The 20,102-nt window shown below is 47.5% G+C and overlaps 1 protein-coding gene and 1 long non-coding RNA gene across 3 annotated transcripts; both read right to left on the bottom strand.

The window, feature by feature from the left end:
* Positions 1-7,705: 7,705 nt before the first annotated feature.
* On the bottom strand, positions 7,706-11,204 carry LOC124654988. Of its 2 annotated transcripts, none has more exons than XR_006988538.1 (4): positions 11,058-11,204; positions 10,642-10,739; positions 8,355-8,461; positions 7,706-7,812 (listed from the first exon to the last, which is right to left on the bottom strand). It is a non-coding gene; the product is annotated as an uncharacterized LOC124654988 (long non-coding RNA). The 2 variants fall into 2 exon arrangements; XR_006988539.1 differs by having other exon boundaries at positions 8,355-8,453.
* A 2,827-nt stretch (positions 11,205-14,031) lies between these two features.
* On the bottom strand, positions 14,032-16,017 carry LOC124657911 (purine permease 3-like). The gene is made up of 2 exons (XM_047196388.1): positions 15,190-16,017; positions 14,032-14,547 (listed from the first exon to the last, which is right to left on the bottom strand). The coding sequence occupies exons 1-2, from the start codon at positions 15,973-15,975 to the stop codon at positions 14,188-14,190; spliced, it is 1,146 nt and encodes a 381-aa protein (XP_047052344.1). The 5' UTR covers positions 15,976-16,017; the 3' UTR covers positions 14,032-14,187.
* Positions 16,018-20,102: the final 4,085 nt, after the last annotated feature.

Below are 20,102 nucleotides of genomic sequence, written 5' to 3'. Positions count from 1 at the left end.
TAGCGTCAGATCTGGAGGCCGGCAGCTTGATCTCCTCTCCGCCGCTATCTCTCCGCCAGATCTGGGTGGGGTCGGTCTCCGGCCGCCCGATCTGTTGCTGGGGTTCCATCGCGCATGGGCTCCGCCCACCTGTGGAACTGGGCGAAAGCCCTGGCTGGCTTGTCCAGCCCGACGACGGCGACGCCTACGGGCGCCGTGGTCCTCCCTGGAGGCGTTGTGGGGGTCTCCATCAACAGGTAGCGTCCCGGGTGAAAACCCTAGGTCCCCCGGGCCGGGCAGCAGCGGCACCTCGGTGCTGTGAGCTTCTTGAAGCCGTTGCCTTTGGAAGAGGTGCTCCGTGTGTTTGGCGAGTTGGTCGTGTGTTGCTCGGCGGCGTTTGGTGTGGTGCTGGTTCTTGGCCCCTGAGGAAGTTCTTCGGTTCGTCTTTGCAGGCATCCTTTTTGGTGGTTCCTTGGCGTGGTGCTCATGGCGGTGATGCTTGCCGATGGTCCGGTGCCCACGAGCCTGGGCGAGGGGATAGGGTTCCCCTCCGAAAGCAATCCTGGCATGAGAGACGTCAAGGCCCGGCTCTTCTTCCCCTTCCTGCGTGCGGGCTGCTCCTTCGTCTCGAACCCTGGATCGGTGTTACTCCTGTGCAACTCCAGTTCGTCCTGTCTTGGAAACAGGTGGCTTTCTCCGTCTGGAACAGTTCCTTAGCGACGTCGTGAAGATCGTTGGCAGCAGAGCTCTGGCTAGCTTCCCTGTTCTTCCTTGCTTAGCTCTAGACCTGTCCTTTTTCTTTTACCTGTTCCGTTTCTGTAAGGTGTTTCAGCACTCTTGTACTTATGTCGTAAGTGGCTTAATTAATTTTAAGCTGGGCTGCAAAGCGTTCTGTTTAAAAAATTAATCTAGAAACTAGCACACATACACACGCACCCTAAGAGCAAGTTTAATAATATAGTCAGCTGCTGGCTATAAGCCATGTGCCATGTCATTTGTAGCTAACATAGAGCCAACATGTATAATACTGAGCTATAATCATGTACTACTTTATCAATGGATGGCCCACATTTCACTCTCTCAAAGTGCCTAGGAGCACGTGCTAGAGCTGGCTCTTGCATGAGAGCCCACTCCTCTTCTCTCTCCTCCTCTCTCTCCTCCAACTAAGCATGAATATATTATTTTAATCCTTATAGCCAGCTGACTAGGACTTATTATACTTGCTCTAAGAGGTCACTACATACAGCCGGTTTTCGTCACCCGTCGCTCTGATAAACCACCGGCCCATCTCGCGCGTCATTCAACCCACGTCGCATCTATACTTTACGGGCCATACTTTATTGTCTGGGGCGCAGGCGCGCAGCGGCCTGCAAGCGAGGATCCGTCGCTGTGTCTACCTAGGCGCTTGCATGTGCTTAGTTAATGCATGTATGAAATTAGTTTGCGCATGCATGAATGGAATCAGCGAGCTAGTTTTTTTTAGTAGTTTTTTTCTTCGCCACCTAGCTAGCTAGCTAGTTGTTCCTGTTACTTCCTATGGTGCAGCAGTTTGTAGTGTTCTTCAAATTTTACTTCTCATTCCGATTCATAAATAAATGTCTTAGACTTGTATGAATTTAAATATATCTAGTAAAAATATATCTAAATTTATACAAATCTAAGATATCTATTTATGAACAGAAGTAGTACAACTGATCTTTGATGAAAATAATTTTTTAATGCTACATATGATTTTTCGTAATGTTGGATACATTGGCTAGCTTTGTTGTAAAAGATTTTTGGATTTGTTGGCAAAGTTATGCTGAAAAATAGAAATTCTTTTATGCTACATACAAATTTTCATAATGTTGGATACGTTGGCGAGTTTTGTTGGAAAATATTTTTGGATTTGTTGGCGAAGATATATTAAAAATGACTTTTAGTTTATTGCTACATATGAATTTACTTAATGTTGGATATGTTGACGAGGTTTGATGGAAAAGAATTTTGCATTTGTTGGCAAAGTTATGCAGAAAAATGAGAAATTCTTTTATGATATAGGCAACTTTGCTATTACAGTAGGAAACTTCGTTGCGATGTAGGCAACTTCGCTGCATCAGTAGGCAACTTCGCTGCAACGGTATGCAACTTGCTGCAAAGATAGTGGCGAAGGATAGTTTTCCTTGCACTCCAAAAGTTGTTTTGCCGCACGCTAAAGTTGTTTTGCTGCACAACAAAGTTGCTCAGTCGCGCATTAAAGTTTCTTGTTAAGAAAATCCTTCGAAACATATGAAAATATGGTCTACTTTCGAAGCTCTCGTCGTGAGAATTCTAGAAGTGAAAACAGATTGTAATTTCGCTGCACGGTTTAAGAGTTACAGTTTTTTGAATAACAACACGGGATATTAGCTAGCCTACTATTTCTTTGAGAGCTGGATACAACTTTCCGTTTGTGTGAGGGATAGACAGAAATTTCCTATTTAGTAGGGTGTGCCAGATGCTCCTAACATGCACTTTCCATTTTATAATGATCGCTCAAATTGACCAACAAGCACGTGACCGCCCCCTAGACATGTCCTTGTAATAAAGGCTCATATATACACCTCGATGAAGCCTCCAGTATCCATCAAGCAATTTGATCTGGCGAGTCGCGGGAGGTCCGAAAAAAAGTACACGTTCGTCGATCGTGTGCGCCCCCGATCGGTCTCTGTCCGTCGTTGCATCGCTCCGGATTCGATATTGCAACACGCGTGGCTCGGACCTCGCCGGCGGTACCTCCTTCAACTATTTCGAGGTCTCAAATCGGAGATACGGAAGGGGAGCTCTTCCCATCGCCGCCACTCGTTGGGGACTCCATCAACAGGATACACCGCTCAACAACAAGACGCCCGAGATGGTCGCGAGGCCGGTGCTGGTGCTTTTTTTTTTTTGAACAGGGGATGGTCCCGGAGGGACCTAGAAGCTTTCATTGATCGGTGGCAAGTTTACAAAGAGGACCACAAGGAAAAATGAAATTACAACCAGATCCAAACTATTTGCACTATGGACCCCGAAAGATGAACAGGAAAAGCCATCGGGTCCGGCTCCGTCACCACCGCATCGCCATGTCGCGAGCCGCGGCAAAGATCCTCGCCGCCGGGAGGCTGTACCACTTGGGATGAGGCTCCGAGGAGCCAACTGAGCTGCAACAAAGGGGCCTCCGCATCGGCATAGCAGCCTGGAGGTTGTTGATCTTCGCCTTCAATCGTCGGCCGAACAGAACCGAAACCAACAGAAGGGGAGGGAGTGGTCGCCTGCCGACCTCCTTGAGCGGCTGCGGAAGAATAGCAGCCGAACTTTCACTCCCGGGAGCAGCTTCCAAGCTCCCCTGCTGCAGATCCATGCGTCCAGCAGCAAAAGAAAGGAAATCCCCATCTTCCCCGTCCCCTTGACGAGCAGAGAACGAGATCTCCAGTCCTTGGCCATGGACACAAAATCCACCAAGAGCCACAAGCTTATTTAAGAAGCCCCGGCCAGATCCGCGCCTCACCATCGTCCTCCATGGACGCCAGCAAGGAGAAGGACCTTGCCTCACTCCGGCGCCGCTCGCAGACGCCAAGAGAGCTTCCACACGGCATCTTGCCAAACTCCACAAGGGAAAACACAACAACTAGACAAATACTAAGCCTAATACTATAACCGGCGCCATCCCTTTGCCCTTGCCGCGCGGCGTCGCCGGCGGAAAGAGGTCCGGTCCGGCCCGGGAATGCTGTGGAGGAGATCAGAGAACGAGGCTTCGAGAGAGACCCTGAAGAGAGAGAGAGATCAACTAGTTCAGGCCGGTGCTGGTGCCGGGAAGGAACACCAGCTGACCAGCCATGTCAAGTAGTGCCTCGAATTTGGGTGTTTGAGATGGAAAAAAATTCGGTGCATGCATAGGAGATAATCAAAGAAGATTTGAGAATTATACTTCCAGGCGAGGGAAGAAGAAGGAAAGAGATCGCTCGCCAATCGTGCAGCAGATCCCGGCAGCGATCTCGTTCGCAAAAACGGTTGTCAACTTGTCATCATGACAGCTGCCTGGAGCTGAAAGTCCTCATAGTACTCGGCTTTGCGCGCAGTAGGGAGATTCGGTAGCTACGAGAAGGAGACGGTGCCCGCCGCTGCGGCTCTTGATGCATATGCCAGGGCCATAGCCAACGTACACCTTGAAGATGACGCAGTTGTGTTTGATGGCGGAGCCACTCGCGGTGGCTGCCGATGATGAGATGAGATGCTCTCCGAGGCTGCTGATGCATCAGGGTCTCATTGTTGTCCGATGGTAGTTAGGATGGAGTGGTTCTGGTTCCTGGTGGCTGCGGCGAAGCGTGGGAAGGCTGCAGGTAAGGTTCTGGAGAAGAATGTCCATGGTGCAGACTGTCGAGGTTGTCGCTCCTCCGGTGACGTCTCGATCCGTCAGCTCGGCCTCTACTTTTTTTTTTGAACAAAGAAGGACCCGAAGGTCCCAGAGGCTGCTTAATTAATCCATCGGTGGGTTACAACTTACATCGAGGCCCCTAACAAGCTGGTGAGTTACAGATAAGGCCGCGACTTTTACAGAAAAGACCCTAGGACTAAAAATAAAAAAGCAATCAAGTCCTGTGTCTTCTCCACCGAAACCATGAGATCTGGCAACTCGGGAGTCGACGCCACCGCCGGGGAACAAGCCACTTGGGGTGGTATCAACTATGAGACCCGAGCTGAGATCAAAGGGCTTCCGCATGGGCACTGGCGCACAGCAGCGTCGTCCAGGCGAAGCGGAAGAAGAAGAGCTCATGGCGAGCCCATCACTAGATTTGCAGGTGGCAAAAACAGCCACGAATAGCGGCGGCGCCCGACGCTTGTGAAGCACAGTTGCAGCAGCCAAACGATAGCACCACTTGGCAGCGACTGGCTCCGATAGGCGATCGACGATGAATCAGTGGCTTCTCATTCCTCACCACCACGGCAGGCCAGGGGGAAACCAATCCGATGGCCAGTCACCACCAGTCGAAACCAGAACAGGTAAGACCTCCTGGATGATGCAGAAGAATCGTCGCCGTCTTGTGCGAGCTCCTCCTCGCCTCCACGGCCGGCCAGGAGCTTGACGACGACGCTTGTCAGCAACAGGCACACCCTTTCCCCTTCGCCGCCGAGGCCGGCCAGGAAAGGACGTCACCCGCCGCTTCCGCACTTCTTCAAGAGGTACTCCGCCGCTTCATTATTGAAGGAAGCAGCAGCCCCTTCCTTCCCTCTCCCCTCCGACCGCCAGAGTAGAAGAAGAAGGAGGTAGGGCCCTAGAACAATCAAGATCCAGGCGGCCAGATCTTGATCTCCGCCTCCACTACTGAGCAAAAGGCCCCCTACCGGCAACCTGCCGCTAATACTAGCTAAACTAACTACTCCGGCATCTCTCCTCCACCCATCTCCACCGGCGGCGCCGGCGAAATGAGCTTCAGATCGGCCCGGCTTTGACGAGGAGACCTGCGGGTACTGTAGACGAGAGAGAGAGGGGGACGGGGGAAGGGGTGTGCTTCGGTGTCCCCCCTTAGCTCCACGGTTCTGAGAAGTTGGAGCTGCTCCAGCTTTTGGCACAAATACATGAAGTTGACTTCGTGAAATATAAAAATGCAGAGCACACCTCGTTATGTCTGGGACGCACCGCGTGATCGCTTAAATCTTTGGCTGGAAGTCCATCTCAGCCTGTGGTGAAGTATTTCCTGGCGGTGGAGTTGGCCTGGCCATGACGGTGAGGATGGCTATGGCGGTCGGCGCTGAACCACCCGGCACTGCCGTGACGTTTCCAAACACCGGGTAATTAGAAATCTTGAACCAGTTTTCAGATCCATATTTAGATATTAGTAGAATTATGCATCCGTTACACACTTAAGAGAGGAGACGGATTGGAAAAGTTAAGCGTAAGCTGCTCTAGCTTTTGGTACACAAACATGAAAACATGGAGCGGCCTGTTTACATCCGACTGCTAATTATTTGACTTTATCGTAACGCGATTTACATTCATCGCCACTGGATCGTGGACTCCGGCGAACGAGTCGACGTACCTTTAGCCGAAGTCAAACTTGTCCGATTCGTTCTCACCGCCGCGCAAATCCGCCTCACCCAGTTGAGGCGGCCACACAAGTTTATGGCGGCGGCGGCAACAAGCTACAACTCGATTTGCGCGGCAGCAAGAATGATTTAGACAAGTTTGACTCCAGATGGAGGTAAGTTGATTCGTTTGCCGGTGGCTTCGATTTGGTGGCGGCAGGTGTGAATCACGCTGCGGTGAAGTCAAATCAGGGAAGAATCTGGACATTGGGAAACAAACCCGAGAGAGGAGGGGAGAAAGATAAAACGTGCGTAACATTTTGATCACTTATCGGTGGTAGTGGGACGTAAATAAATAACCAATCCATGTTTTTGTGTTCTGCGGAACCAAATCCACGTATTTGTAACAAAAGCTGGAGTAACTACATGTATTTGTACCAAAAGCTGGAGCAACTCCACAGATCATTTTTTTTTTGGATCACGCGGGGGGAAATGAGCCTCGCAGGGATCTTGTACATAGACATGCTCTCTGTAGAGATTCAAACCAAGCGCGCATCTTAGCTGCTACGACGTACTGTAGTGTAGAGATTGTAGCTAATGCTTCAAGCCACCTGATAAGTTTGTTTGACAAGTAAAAGTCTGTACCCACATCAATGCCTCTCCCGACGCCCACTTCTGTGGAATCCTGCTATCTTCATCGATTCTTGGCGTTCAACGAGATATCGTATGGTTATTTTTCTTGTGCTGCGAGTTTGCTTCCAATTTCTCTTTATTTTGATGTTTCTCAACCTGAACGTACACACCACACCACAACACGTAAGGCCTTCTACATGAACAGGTACAAATAAAGATTTTTTTGTACACTACACCACGTACCTGGACTGCAGGCATTAAAAAGTGCCAGCAAAGGCATCAAAAGTACCGGCAAAGATTTTTCAAGGCATAAAAAAAAGTGCTGCATTTACTAATGTCGTAGAAAACCTTTGCCGGCACTTTTTCAAAAATGCTGCTAAAAATATTCCTGGCATCTGTAAAAGTGCCAGCATTTCTATTACTGGCATCTAAAAAAGTGCCGCCAAATCTTATTCTGGCATCTACAGAAGTGCCGGCATTCCTGTTACTGGCATCTAAAAAAGTGTCGCTAAATCTTTTTCTGGCATTTTCTGATGTGCCGCCATAGAATTTTGTTGGCACATATTTAAAGTGCCAGTAAATACAAATGCATGCTATTTTTGAATCTGCCACTATTTCCTTTTCAGGCACTTTAAAAAGTGCCAGGAATTTGTAACCAAGGCATTTTTATAAATGCCAGCAAATAGAAATCAAGGCAGAATCTAGTGCTTCCAAATGGACCTAGAGGCACATTTCTGCAGCAAACAGTTTCCAACTAATGACAATTATGCAAGCAATATGTTCCAGAATATTACAACATGTTCTGCAACAAATAATACACTGCAATGGCAACTACCAACATGTTCTGCAAGCAACATGTTCCAGCAGCACAAATAAAGGAAAATCTGAACATGTTCCAGCAGCAGTTACCTGCAAATCCAACAGATGCAATAGTACACTATAAAGGAAAATCTGAACATGGTCTGCAACCAACATATCCAGCAGTACACTATAAAGGCAAATCTCAACATGATCTCATCGTTGCAAGACACGATGACATATCCAGACAATCTAACTTAGAGAATCTTCAATCAAACATATCCAGACAATCACATAACATGCTGATTTTATCCGGGCCTAGAGACATAATCTTCGAAATCAACCTCGGTCACTCAATATCATTTTAGAAGTACAGACCTGAAGATAAAAGGACAGTTACCAGAAGCAAACAAAAACATACCTCAGAAAGTATCATGGAAAAAAAATTCGAGAGCATGCCAAAGGCATACCACAAAATACCAACAAAGTTTTTCGATAGTTAAGAACTACAACCACAAAATAAACATGAACCAGATTCAAATAATTATGCATGAGTAGCATCTAGATGAGACGGCAACACAAACATATAGATGAAGAAAAAAGCATTCCTTTCATGCTCTTTCAAAGCAAAGGCAATCAACTGATATTCTTTGCTACCACACCAATCCCAGGATATCCTACCACACAAATCGTCAAAATATGCCCAACAAACTATGAAGTCTGGAGAAGCAGCAGATGGATACTCGAATGCTTTTCAGAAATCGTATATCAAAAACTCTTCAGAAGCGAGGTCAAACTAAGACCATATTTTAGGCAGCCAATGTTCATGATAATAATTCTCAAACACTATTTACTGTAGGTCTCGATCAAAATACCATGCATCATAATATTGGAGTTCAGTTTTAAGTAAGACATCCTACCTTTGATTTGTTCTTCAATAAAAGACTTCCCAATTTCCACAAATAAGGGATCAGATGCCTCAAGAATATATGTGCAACACCACCGTGGGTTGCTGTCAGCTGTACACCTTAATATCACAGAAGAAAATAAAATAAGCGAAATAGCAACACGAAGGGTAACAAGTAAACGAAATATACTGTTGAGATAACTCTTAACATAAAAGTAGGACGGGAAGGGTAACATGGTGAACTATTATGCTCGAATGAATGCAATATTCATTCCTAGTGCCTGAATCGGAGTAAACAATAGCAACACGGAATATAATGTAGCACAAACAGTAGCGGAAAGTGTCTTTTGAAACTCATAAATGTTCAAATAGTAGGTCACTCGAGCCCAAGAGCCAAAAATCTCCACCCAAATAGTAGGACATAATAATGGTATAATGTTGATACTAGCATAAACAAATACAGCAGAATACTTGGATAAAGCAGAACCAGGAATATGACAAGGAAATACCACTTCCCCCCAGCCCCACATATCATCCTAAGTTTGTTTCCATATTTTAAGCAAATTAGGAAACGGTGCAATCAGTAATTAGCACGGTTCGTTTGGCATGGTCTCTAAAACAGTGTGTTTACCATTAGTTTGTTTCACCATATATATACACATAACTAAAACAGTACGAACATATAAGCTACTTTCAAGTTTGAGACATTAGTGCCACTTTACTGTCAACAGTCATATATATTGTCAGAAAGATTGATAGTCAAAGATTAGAAAGCTCCAATTTCGAATATGGGGGCACCTTATAATCTTATATACATTATCACCAGGGCTATCATATATAATTTGAAACTGGGAAAGAGGCAAATACTTCTATTTCGAAAATTGGGGTATAGATAAGACGCATACAGAAATAAAGAAACAATTTGACAGTTTAAACTTTTTAGTGTGAATGTGCTATATTGACGCCGAAACAGTATCTCTGTTTCACTGTTACCTACTCCCTCTGTTCATTAATATAAGACAATTAAGATATTTTAAAGTGGACTAGATATGAACCAAAACCTACACATTAAAAATAGACTAGATACAAACTAAAGTGAGCGAATCTATAAAAGAGCTAAAACGTCTTATAAAAGAGAACGGAGAGAGTATTTGTCTGCATTAAAAATGGCTTCCTATGCTTGGTTTTTGAGCAATAAGGAAAAAAAGGTGAGGTGACTGATAAGTTAAAAAAAATTAGAAAGTAACTCCAGCCATAAATAATGTGGAATTAGTTTGATAAACTCGCTAAGAAAAGTCCTACCGGCTTTGTTAGGAACCACAAAGTTCAGATGTTAAGCACTGTACTATTACTCTTAAACAAAGGTGCATCAACTAATTCAGACATTTTGCCAAACTCATGGTTCCTTGGGCTCTCACTCTTCTCCTAATAATCTGAACCTAGATAATCAAGTACATCTAGTACTCTGAGCACTAACATGTTTCCGTTGTTGCTGAAATTCGAATTTGATGTCTCAGTTTGGCAGGGATCAGTGGAGATGGACATGCCAGGAATAGATGTATTCACAAAGTGATCAGGTTGGTACTCTGCTAGAATAAGAGACTCAGAGTAACATTTAGAAACGTACTTGTACAGGAAAGGATTAACCTTAGTACATACATATACTAGCCTAAGAACCTCAAACAACCAAAGCCTAGATGCAAATACAACCAGAGTATCGCAAAGCTCATAAAGGAAAAAGAAGAGAAACCCGACATCTTACCTAAACATCATATATATCTTATACGACATATCAATATGCATACAACAACCATCAACAATTAGCTGAATACAAACATAGTAATGGAGATACTAGCACAAAACCAGAATTGTAACGAAAAGCATTGTTTAACCCTCAAACTACCAAAACATGTGAGAACCAATTTCCCTTTTACCTTACAAATCGTTATGCACATAATTTCTACTATGGGAGTATATCATATAAATTATATGGGGGATTAACAGCTGTCAGGCATACATTTGCAGTTACCAGAGAGTGGGTACCTATATTATACTCTGTATAGGAAAGAACAAGACACAATAAAAATGCGTCTTGGGGGTTAGAAGGGCCTAAATAAACGTTTGTTTCCACAACAGCAAGCAAATAATAATCGTTGGCACAAGTTAGAACCTGTTACATATTCAACTACGAAAAATCTAAGCTAATACAAAACTTGACATCAGGAAAATGGATACGAACTTACACTGCCGAAGTCCCAAAATTGAAGGGTAAAGTTCTCTAGACAGGCATGTGAGCTTACAGTATCTGCTGGAGTTGAATCCTTGTGAACTTGATTGTTATGAATTCCTTCGAGCATCTTGAGCAACATTTCTATCTATATCGCTAGAACTTTAATCCCTGTAGTTGTATAAAAGGGTTAATACCACACCATAAGAAAAAAAATTGGAAACAAATTTTACTAAGTGGAGACCAAATATCTGGCTGTATAAGGAACAAGAGGAAAAACCGGCAAGTAACTTTACTGAACATAAGAAGCAAGGTAATAAGATAAAAACATGTATATAGATGACGATGCAAGCAATCTGCATACAAAAGGCACATTTGTCCTTAGGTTACAACGTACATCAACAAAAATCTAATAAGAGTAGTAACGGAGCATGCCACAACATAACAAAAGATAACGTATTCTCAACAGATTGTGAGTATGAAACGTACCAGCCATGACAACATTGTTTCAAAAGCTCTATTCACAAAACCGTAGATAGTTCAATCATCCAAATATGCAGATGTGGAAGCATTTCTCAGCTCGAGTTGGGCATCCAAAGAATTTTCCCCACTTCAGCGCTTGAGTTGGGCATTTAGGCAATACCACAAACACATTGTGTACAAGTAGCCTAACGACCATTCAGTTTAATCAAACACAGCAATAAGTTTACCTGGAGAAAGGAAGAAGGGGATATGTGGGCGGGTCGAGTTCATTACCTGCAGCTCGGGGATGAGTTCCCTATCTCCACGCGGGCGACGAGTCGATGACGGTGTAGAGTGTAGACGCCGCTGCTGAAGCCGCCCCGGGAGGCCACGCCAGCACCACCGGAGCCGCACCACGGCAGCACCATTGGAGCGGCACCACCGCACGAGGAGCACCAGTCCCACCGCAGCAGCCACCCACGTCCATGCCGCCGTCGCATCGAAGGCAGATGTGGCTAGGATTAGCACATGCAGCGCGGGGTGTCGGGATCGACGATTCGCTGCCGTATGTACGAGACGGGGGAGAAAGGCGCAGCCAGTCAGTGCTTGGCGGTGGGCGAGATGGCCAGAATGAGCGGCCACGACATCGGCGGAGAAGGTGGCGCAGACCATATCCATTTGACTGCCCCGGCCACCCACGTCCGGAAGACGATGGAGTAGTGGCCCAGAAGACGGGGGGCGGCGAGCGTGACGCGGACGGCGGAGGACCCGCGGTGGTGGTGGACGGGCACGCCGCCTCCCTTCCCTCCCGCGGTCGGCGGAGGACCAGCGGTGGGGGCGAACGGGGTTTGGGGGCGGACGACGGACGACGGAGGAGTGGGAGCAGGAAAAATTGATGAACGAAGGCAGATCTTCTCTTTCAGTTAAGCACTCTAAGGCTTTTCTGAAACTCTGCAATAAATTAACATAGAACTTTGGCGGCATCCAACAAAGTGCCGCTAATCATCCTAATCTTTGCCGGCACTTTAGATACTGCCGCTAATTTCTAGCTATGCCGGCACTTGATACTGCCGTTAATCACCAAAACTTTGGCGGCACTTCAGAGAATGCCGCTAATCACCAAAATTTTAGCGGCACTTTCAGTTATGCCTGTGCTTGCCCAGCTTTAGTGGCATTTCTTTTAAAACGCCGGTAATTAGGTAACCATTAGTGGCACTAATTAAAATATGCCGCCTAAACCTACCATTAACGGCACATTGGAAAAATGCCAGCAGCAAAGTGCCGTAAATTGGCATACGTGACATAGTGGTATGCACCAGGGCAGTATATTTTTTAATGTGCCATTCAGAATTTTGTCAAAAGATTTGATTAGTATTTTACTTGTCAGGGCTCAAATTTCTTCAGAGTTTTTGGATTGGGTTAATGGTAAATTTCTGCTGAACTGAAATCTGTATTGAAAATTGTATGCACTATTAATGTCTACTACTCTGTTTCAACTAGAATTTCAAAGATAATTCTCCTGTCTCTTAGTAGAGATCATTGGTAGATCGGCTTTGGGCAACATTTGAGTTGTGTCAACGTCTCTATTAAGCAAAAGTTTATTTTTTACACTTACGTTGCAACGCACGGACATGTTTCCTAATTTTAACTTAAAGACAACATATTATACATGCGTCTGCTTTGTGTATCGGGGCATCCGCCCATCCTTGACCTCTGATTTAGATCGCACGTACAACACAAAAGCATGGCCGATCGGCACTTACACGCCCGCCTGATACACACATAACACGGCGGCGGCCAGCGGCGCAACACACATCACGGCTAGAAGCAACGGCCAGAGCAGATACCGGTGGTGACAGCACAAGATACAACACATGCGGCCGGTGGCGCGACCATCAATGGCTCCTCCAGGTCTTGTAACATGCATGGAAGCTTACTTGCTAGTTGCTACCTACATCTGCTCACACCCAGCACATGTGCGCACCACTGTGCGGCCCTGTCGCCGTTTGTCCGCCGCTGGCGCCATCGCCGGCCGCTGAACTTTGTAGTCGTCGTTCCAGCTGTATCAAACTTAGCCCCATGGTCTAGTACATAGGGATCTGTTCTATCTATGAAGGGACAGGCGGACGTTTGGACGGATTGTGTGTGCAAACTTCAACTACTAGCTACTACTACTACTTGCCGAGGGAGAGTTAACGTTTGGTAGCCAGCAAACAACGACCCGGCAACACATATTTTGACTTCTCAATGCTTCATAAGAAAGAGGCATCAACCCATTGTTTATGGGCAAGACCTCTTCGTTCTTCACTTGTTCAGACTTCAGACCACATATTTCCCAAACTATTCCATATTTGGGAAGAAGAGATATGCTAGTTTATGTACTGATCCATATGACAACCCGTAGAAAAATATCCCTGCACTATTCAGAGAACCCTATGAGGATCTGATCAATCACTTCGTATCCCAGCCTCTTCAAAATAAACTATACTTGCCGAGGGAGAGTTGACTCTCAGCCATTGTTAGAGCTTCATACTGCTAGCTGTTGCAAGGCGTCAGGGAGGGGGTTGATGCCTCCTGCTTATGAAGCATTGAGAAATCCAGATCTGGGTTGCACGGTCGTTGTTTGCTAACAAAAGAGTCAACTCTCCCCCAACAAGTGGTAGTTTAAGTTAAGGATCTGATTGCTCTGCATTTTTGGAGGAGGCTTGTTGGACTGCTGCGCATGGGTCCCTATCTTGCCATACAAGTAGGAGGCGAAGCTCCAAACCACGAGGGCGACGCCTTTGATGCCATTGAATGGCTCTTGGAAGAACAGGACGACAAGCCCCTTGGTGACACATACGTAGACCCCATCCTCATCTGCCCCCAATGCATACATACACCTCGCCATCTTTTTTTTCCGAAAAGGAAAACACTGCTCCGGCCTTTGCATCAATTGTTGCACAGAGTCAAAATACCTCACTCTTCTTATAGTTTAATTTAATGAGATGTGGACACAAAATGAAGATGGGAGAGTCATATACATTGCATACTTATTTCCCAAGTGTGAAAAAAGGACAAGAAGTATACATCACAATACATATTAAACAAGATGCAACTTGACAAAACTTGTTGCACCAATTTTAAAACATGAAACTGGACAGCGCAGACTTGCACGCTAGACAGCATGTACGCTAGAATCGCCGGGTCCATCTAATTCCTCTATATTTGAGGACTTTTTAGACTGCTCCGCATGCGTCCGGATCTCGCCATAGAAGTAGGAGACGAAGCCCCAGACCGAAAGGGCGACGGCAATGCCTTTGATGCCAGTGAACGGCTCATGGAAGAATAGGACGGCGAGCACCTCCGTGACCGGGATGAGGACGGTCATGATGACGCCGCCGAGCAGCGCCGAGCCGTAGATGATTGCGCCATTCATACCAAGGGAGAACAACTGGTACATGAGGGTGGAACCAACCAGCAGCGCGTAGTAGCTTGTCTTGCCGAGCCCGAACTCCTGGGCTTCGCGTGGGATGACCTGCATTTGGTTGCTCTCCCGTTAACTTACATATGTTAAAACCAAATTCTTAACCTCTACCAATTTAAGTACTACATGTTTCTTGATTAACAAAGTATAGTGAGAAGACTAATTACACGACATGTCCATATATAAATCTGTGACTCGGGGATTTATTTTAAAGTACACATGAACCTAAAATTTATATGAGTAGCTTTCCAAATATGTTCTTGGTTGACTTAAGTCTGTACGTAATGCAAGAGATAAACTCATTTATACTATTATTCTCACTTCCCTCTTAATTTCTCCCATCCTCATCGAAAATCCCACAACATACCTATCGACTTGTATACAGAAAAGTCATTCCGTGTGTAAACGCGCTACGCTAGCTACACGCGTAGCTACCTGATCATATTCTCCCAATCATAACATCGATGCATATACACCCTAGCTTTTACACGGCTAGCATTTTAGCTTTTCGAGGAAGACTCGTGTTTTTGCTACTTGTACTGCCTATGCATAGAACTCGGCATGCTCACTCACATTCAGTTTCGTTGTGTTTCAGGAAACTGAGCGATTCCGTGAACTATGTGAGAATTGGTATGTAGGGGCACCTGGCCTCGGGATCAACGACATGTGCAAGAGTGTACACATTAAACTTACGTGGAAGTCGTTGTTGACGATCATGCCGATGAGGCTGAAGACCGTGGCCGAGGACCCGATGAAGAGCTGCATCTCCATGCACAGCGTGTACGTGACGGCGCTGCCGGTCCGCGCCAGGTGCGCCGCCTGGCTGAGCTCTATGATGGGCAGTATGAGCCCGTACAGCGCGGCAGCGCCGAGCGTCATACCGAATCCTATGTAGTACTCCGTCCGTGTCACCCCCGCGGGGCGGTCCCCTCCGCCGTTCACCCCCAGCATGGCAGCGCCGATGCTGAGCAGCAGCACGGCGTTCACGGAGAAGGCCGTGAACCGCTGGCGCACGAGCAGCAGCGCGAAGCCCGCCGTGAAGGCGAGCTGCGTGGCCATGAGGATGGAGGAGGTGGACACGGGCAGGGAGGCCATGCCGTAGGCGTAGAGGTAGTTGTCGAGGCCGACCGTGATGCCGAGCACGACGCACGCTGCCCCTAGCCGGATCGACATAAGGAAGACCGGCGTGGTGGTGGTGGAGCGCCGGCGGCGGGAGAAGTACGAGGCGATGAGCGGCGGGATCAGGATCGGCCATCCGGCGGTCTGGAGCAGGCTAGAGAGCCACTTTCGGTTCCCGCCGTGGACGAAGTAGTCGCGGAGGAGGAGTGGCGCGCACGCCCAGCCGACGACCATGAGGATGAAGCTGAGGACCAGGCGGGGGTTGCGGTGGAGCGGTTTAGCGGCGACATCGGCGCCGGCGGCGCTAGTCAGTTGCTGCTGCTCGCGGGGCTGTGTCTGAGCTGCGGTTTCAACCTCCATGATCGGTGGTCGGGCGAGTAACCTTTTGATATGATGGAGGTGTTCCCCTGCCTAGAGATGATTTGGGCGCGTCAATGCCCGCGTTATTTAAGCCCTCCCGTATGGTATTCCGCGCTCCGGATTCGCTGTATCCCGTTGGCGTGGGTCCCTGTAGCCTTTTTCTAAGAATTACATTCACAAGAATCATATGCGCGCGATGCGACTACGCTATGCATGTGCTGTACGTGCCTCCCCAGGAAGCGTGGACGTCGAGTTCATAATCTTCTCCACCGCGGCATCGACGACCTGCTCAATCGCCGCGTACTTTCCGGCGATACGCGGACATAGACGCTAGCTAGTGTAGACGTTCCGGCGTTCCGGCGCCGAGAGACGTGTAGACGTGCAATCCACAAGCAAGCACCTTAGGCCTTGTTTTGCACGAGGCCGGGTATTTTAGTGGATTAGGGAGTATCATCTCAGGGGGATTTGGTGAAGCCACTATGTTCACCGAATCCCCCAGCCATTCAAAAATGCTGCTTTGTATACAGAGATTGCTAGCGTGGGGAATCTGAGGCAAGAGCGATCACCAAAACGTCGAGGGTACATTAGCCTTTTGGTATGGATTCTGTTAGCACACGCATGCACACAACTTGGTGGAATCGATCAACTAGCTAGCTAAACGATCTTGATGGATCATCTTGCTAAACGATCTTGATGGATCAACTAGCAGCAGCACGGCATCGATCGGGATTAATTGCTGACCGGCCGGCGCCAAGGACGACGCGTACCGGCCGGTGCGTGTACGTGTACCAGGAGAAAGAACGACCGGGCCGGGCACACTACCGGAAAAATATCGGGCCGTGCGTTGCACCTTTACTATGCGCTGCTGCACAGCAAAGAACTCTTTGCCGTGAAAAAAATGAGAGTTGTACATGGCAAATAAGATAACCACGATAAAACAAAAAAGATCACACGACAAAGAAACACCACACGGCAAAAGCCTAGAAAGAACGCACGGCAAAGAAAAACGGAATGACAAAGACTAGAAACAACACACGACAAAGAAAAAAAGCACGACAACGCCCAGAAAAAGCCCACGGCAAAGAAAATACTTTTGAGGCTTTGCCGTGCACTTCCAGTTACACGGCAAAGCACCGATTTACGCGCTCAAGGCGAACATCACGCCCATGGGGGCCTGTCCCCCTGGCATCGGAGCACCTGCTTTTCGCGCTGTCCTTCGTCGCGCGCAGGTGGAGGCGAACGTCGGTGGCCGGCGGGGTTAACCGCGTGAAGGTGCACGTTTGCAGGTAGCATGAGCGCTAAGAAGTAATATCTCAAAAGAAATACTACTAACTTATTTTTTTTTTGAAAGGGAAAGGCCCAAAAGGGCCTCGAAGCATCTATTTCATAAGTGGTGATTTTACAAATACAAGAGGGACCTCACAAGAGAGGAGAATTACAAACTGGCCCTCGAACTTTATGAGCAGGCCCCTAGAGAAATTGCAGAGAAAGCAATAAAGGCCATCATCTTCACCACTCGATGCCGACGACCTCCAGGCACGAGCACCAGCATCACCACCGGTGACGAAACCACTTGGGGTGATGGCGGTGATGAATCTCCCACCGAGATCAAAGATCTTCCAGTTATGGAAGAAGGAGCCCCGGCAACACTTGCAACTGGGCGCGGAGGGCCTTCCTCGGCCATGGATAGCATCGGAAAGACTTGTCCTCTGCTGATAAACTCCGCCGCAAAGACCAGCTTCGGAAGCACAAGGAGAACGATGTGCCTCATTTTCCCATCTCCATCGCCCAACACTCGCAGAATCGAAGTTGCAACCCCACTCTCCCTCGCCACCACGGCCGTCCAAGAGTAGGGAGAAGACACTGAGAGCGAGCGCGAGGACGCACGAGGCGCCACTTATTGAGGGGATTCACCACGGGACTATCATCCACCCACTTCCACCTTGGAAGAAGAAGGATGGCCTCCCTAGGTGCCCATCCAGGGCCGCGGCATAGCCCCAGGATGGCAACGCATCCCCGCACACCTCTAGAATCCGCCATCACCGAGTTGTCCTTCTCATCCCCCTCACCCACACGGCCGGCCAGGAGGAGAAGAGACAACCTAGTAACGTCCCTGATCAAGAGGATGCAGGCCTTATTCGCAGAGATCGCCGAGGTAGGAGCCACCGCCGCCCGCTCCCACCGCCGAAGCAGAACACCAGTGAAACCGCACCTCCAGCTGTTCGGGATCTGGCCCAAAAAACCCAGAGCACTACCCCAAACTATCGGCAGACCGCCGAACACACTACTCCTATCTACAGAAACTAGTCCGGCGCCTCCCCTCAGCCAACTCCGACCGGCCGCGCCGGCTGGAGCGGCCTCGGTTCGGCCCGGCGACGCGGAAGGAGCACTCAGGTACTGTAGCTGGTTGGGAGAGAGGATAGGATAAGAATACTAACTTATACCTAGCCTAAAATATGATAATTTTATATATGTAATTTTTCGTGTCAACAAGATTTTTAGGGCCAGTGCAATGGGCCTAGTATGCATCTGAACTCCAGACTAAGCGGAGGCCACGTTCTATGAGGTCAATGGCAGACAGAACTGTACAGATCTATTGCAGAAAATAAGTATTTGATTTTTTAATTAATGAGTCAAGGTATCAAAGTACGCTAGTGGTACCCACTGCACATGCATCTAGCTGGTAGGCTGGTAGCAACATGATATTGTTTCTAGTGTTAGCAACAGTCCAGCCCGTGGCGGAGCTAGCATACTGACAATAGGTGTATATAGTACACTGGAAGTCACAGTTTTACTCATATTATTTGATGTAAATTGCTGTGTATTTGAGTTGGACATAGATATATAAGCTGCTGCATAAAATAATAATGGATGTAGTACATTTATACACTCATGTACTGATCTAGCAGCGTCCATGAATGCAGCATTGGGCTGCAAATGAATAATTGGGTAACAGTAATCAAAATCATTCCGTTGAAATAAAATAGATGGGTAACTGATTGAAACATGCATGCCAATAATATCAACTGGTAGTACTTAAACCATGGGTACACCAACTAGTTCCTAGTTCCACTAACACCGTGCTAAGTTAATTATTCAGCGAGCCATGAGCTAAGTCAGGCTGTATCAGATATATATGAACGATGATATGTTAAACTACAAGTGTATGAATAGAATTTAACAGGCTAGCACAGAGTTGTTTGAAGAATCTTTTAACGGGCATTGATTACAGAAAAATCAGACATGATTTGTTAAGTAAATAGCCACATGAAGGCGAATGTCGGCGGGGAAGACCCTTTTTTTTGAAATGGAGGCACGACCCCTCGCCTCAGCGTCGAATAGATGCATATGTCCTTTATTGATTTTTATTAAGATAGTTAACAAAGAACATACATCACAAAACCCGAAGCCACCACACAACACCTACAAACTCGACAATGAATGAAAATCGTGTCAGCGGTGTCTCTATGTTCCCGGAAAGACAACGAAATCACTCCACCAGCTAAGGACCGGCAACAATCGCATACCCCGAGACGTCCTCTAGGCAGCGAGAGCGTACATCCGGATTAGAAAGACTCTTAGCGATCGCCTCATGCACGCGCCACAGAAGCCATCATAGTTATCAAACCTACGCACAATCTTCATGATTAAGATTCGCATAAACTTTGTCGATCCTGCCGCCGATGTCACCGCTACGCCAGACAATGTCCACTCCATGTGCACGTACACCATCCGCATCCGCGTCGGTAACCCGCTACACCACGCCGCCGAGACACGTCGTCGTCGATGCAGTAGAAACACGCCGCTCCACCGGTCCACCTCCAGACCATACCAGTCGACCGCTGCTCCAAAACGATGCCCTCAACAAGGGTAACAACGCCGAGCACCGCCATCTTCCGATCCGGGAGGCCCAAATCTGGGGTTACCCCTGGAGAAGCCCGAGTGAAGTGATGAGATCAGCACAGACGATGCCTTCGACAAGGTAAAGATGCCAAACAACGTCGCCATCGTCCGCCAAGACCGATGTCGAGGCACAGTTTTCATCGGTTGACACATCACCCAAAGATCATCATCGACTTGATCTTCACCGCCGGAGATCGGTGCGGGATCCCAAGATACCCCACCCC

The sequence above is a fragment of the Lolium rigidum genome, chromosome 5 (assembly GCF_022539505.1).
Source record: "Lolium rigidum isolate FL_2022 chromosome 5, APGP_CSIRO_Lrig_0.1, whole genome shotgun sequence".
NCBI lineage: Eukaryota > Viridiplantae > Streptophyta > Magnoliopsida > Poales > Poaceae > Lolium > Lolium rigidum.
This window is presented reverse-complemented; position numbering and strand designations above follow the sequence as displayed.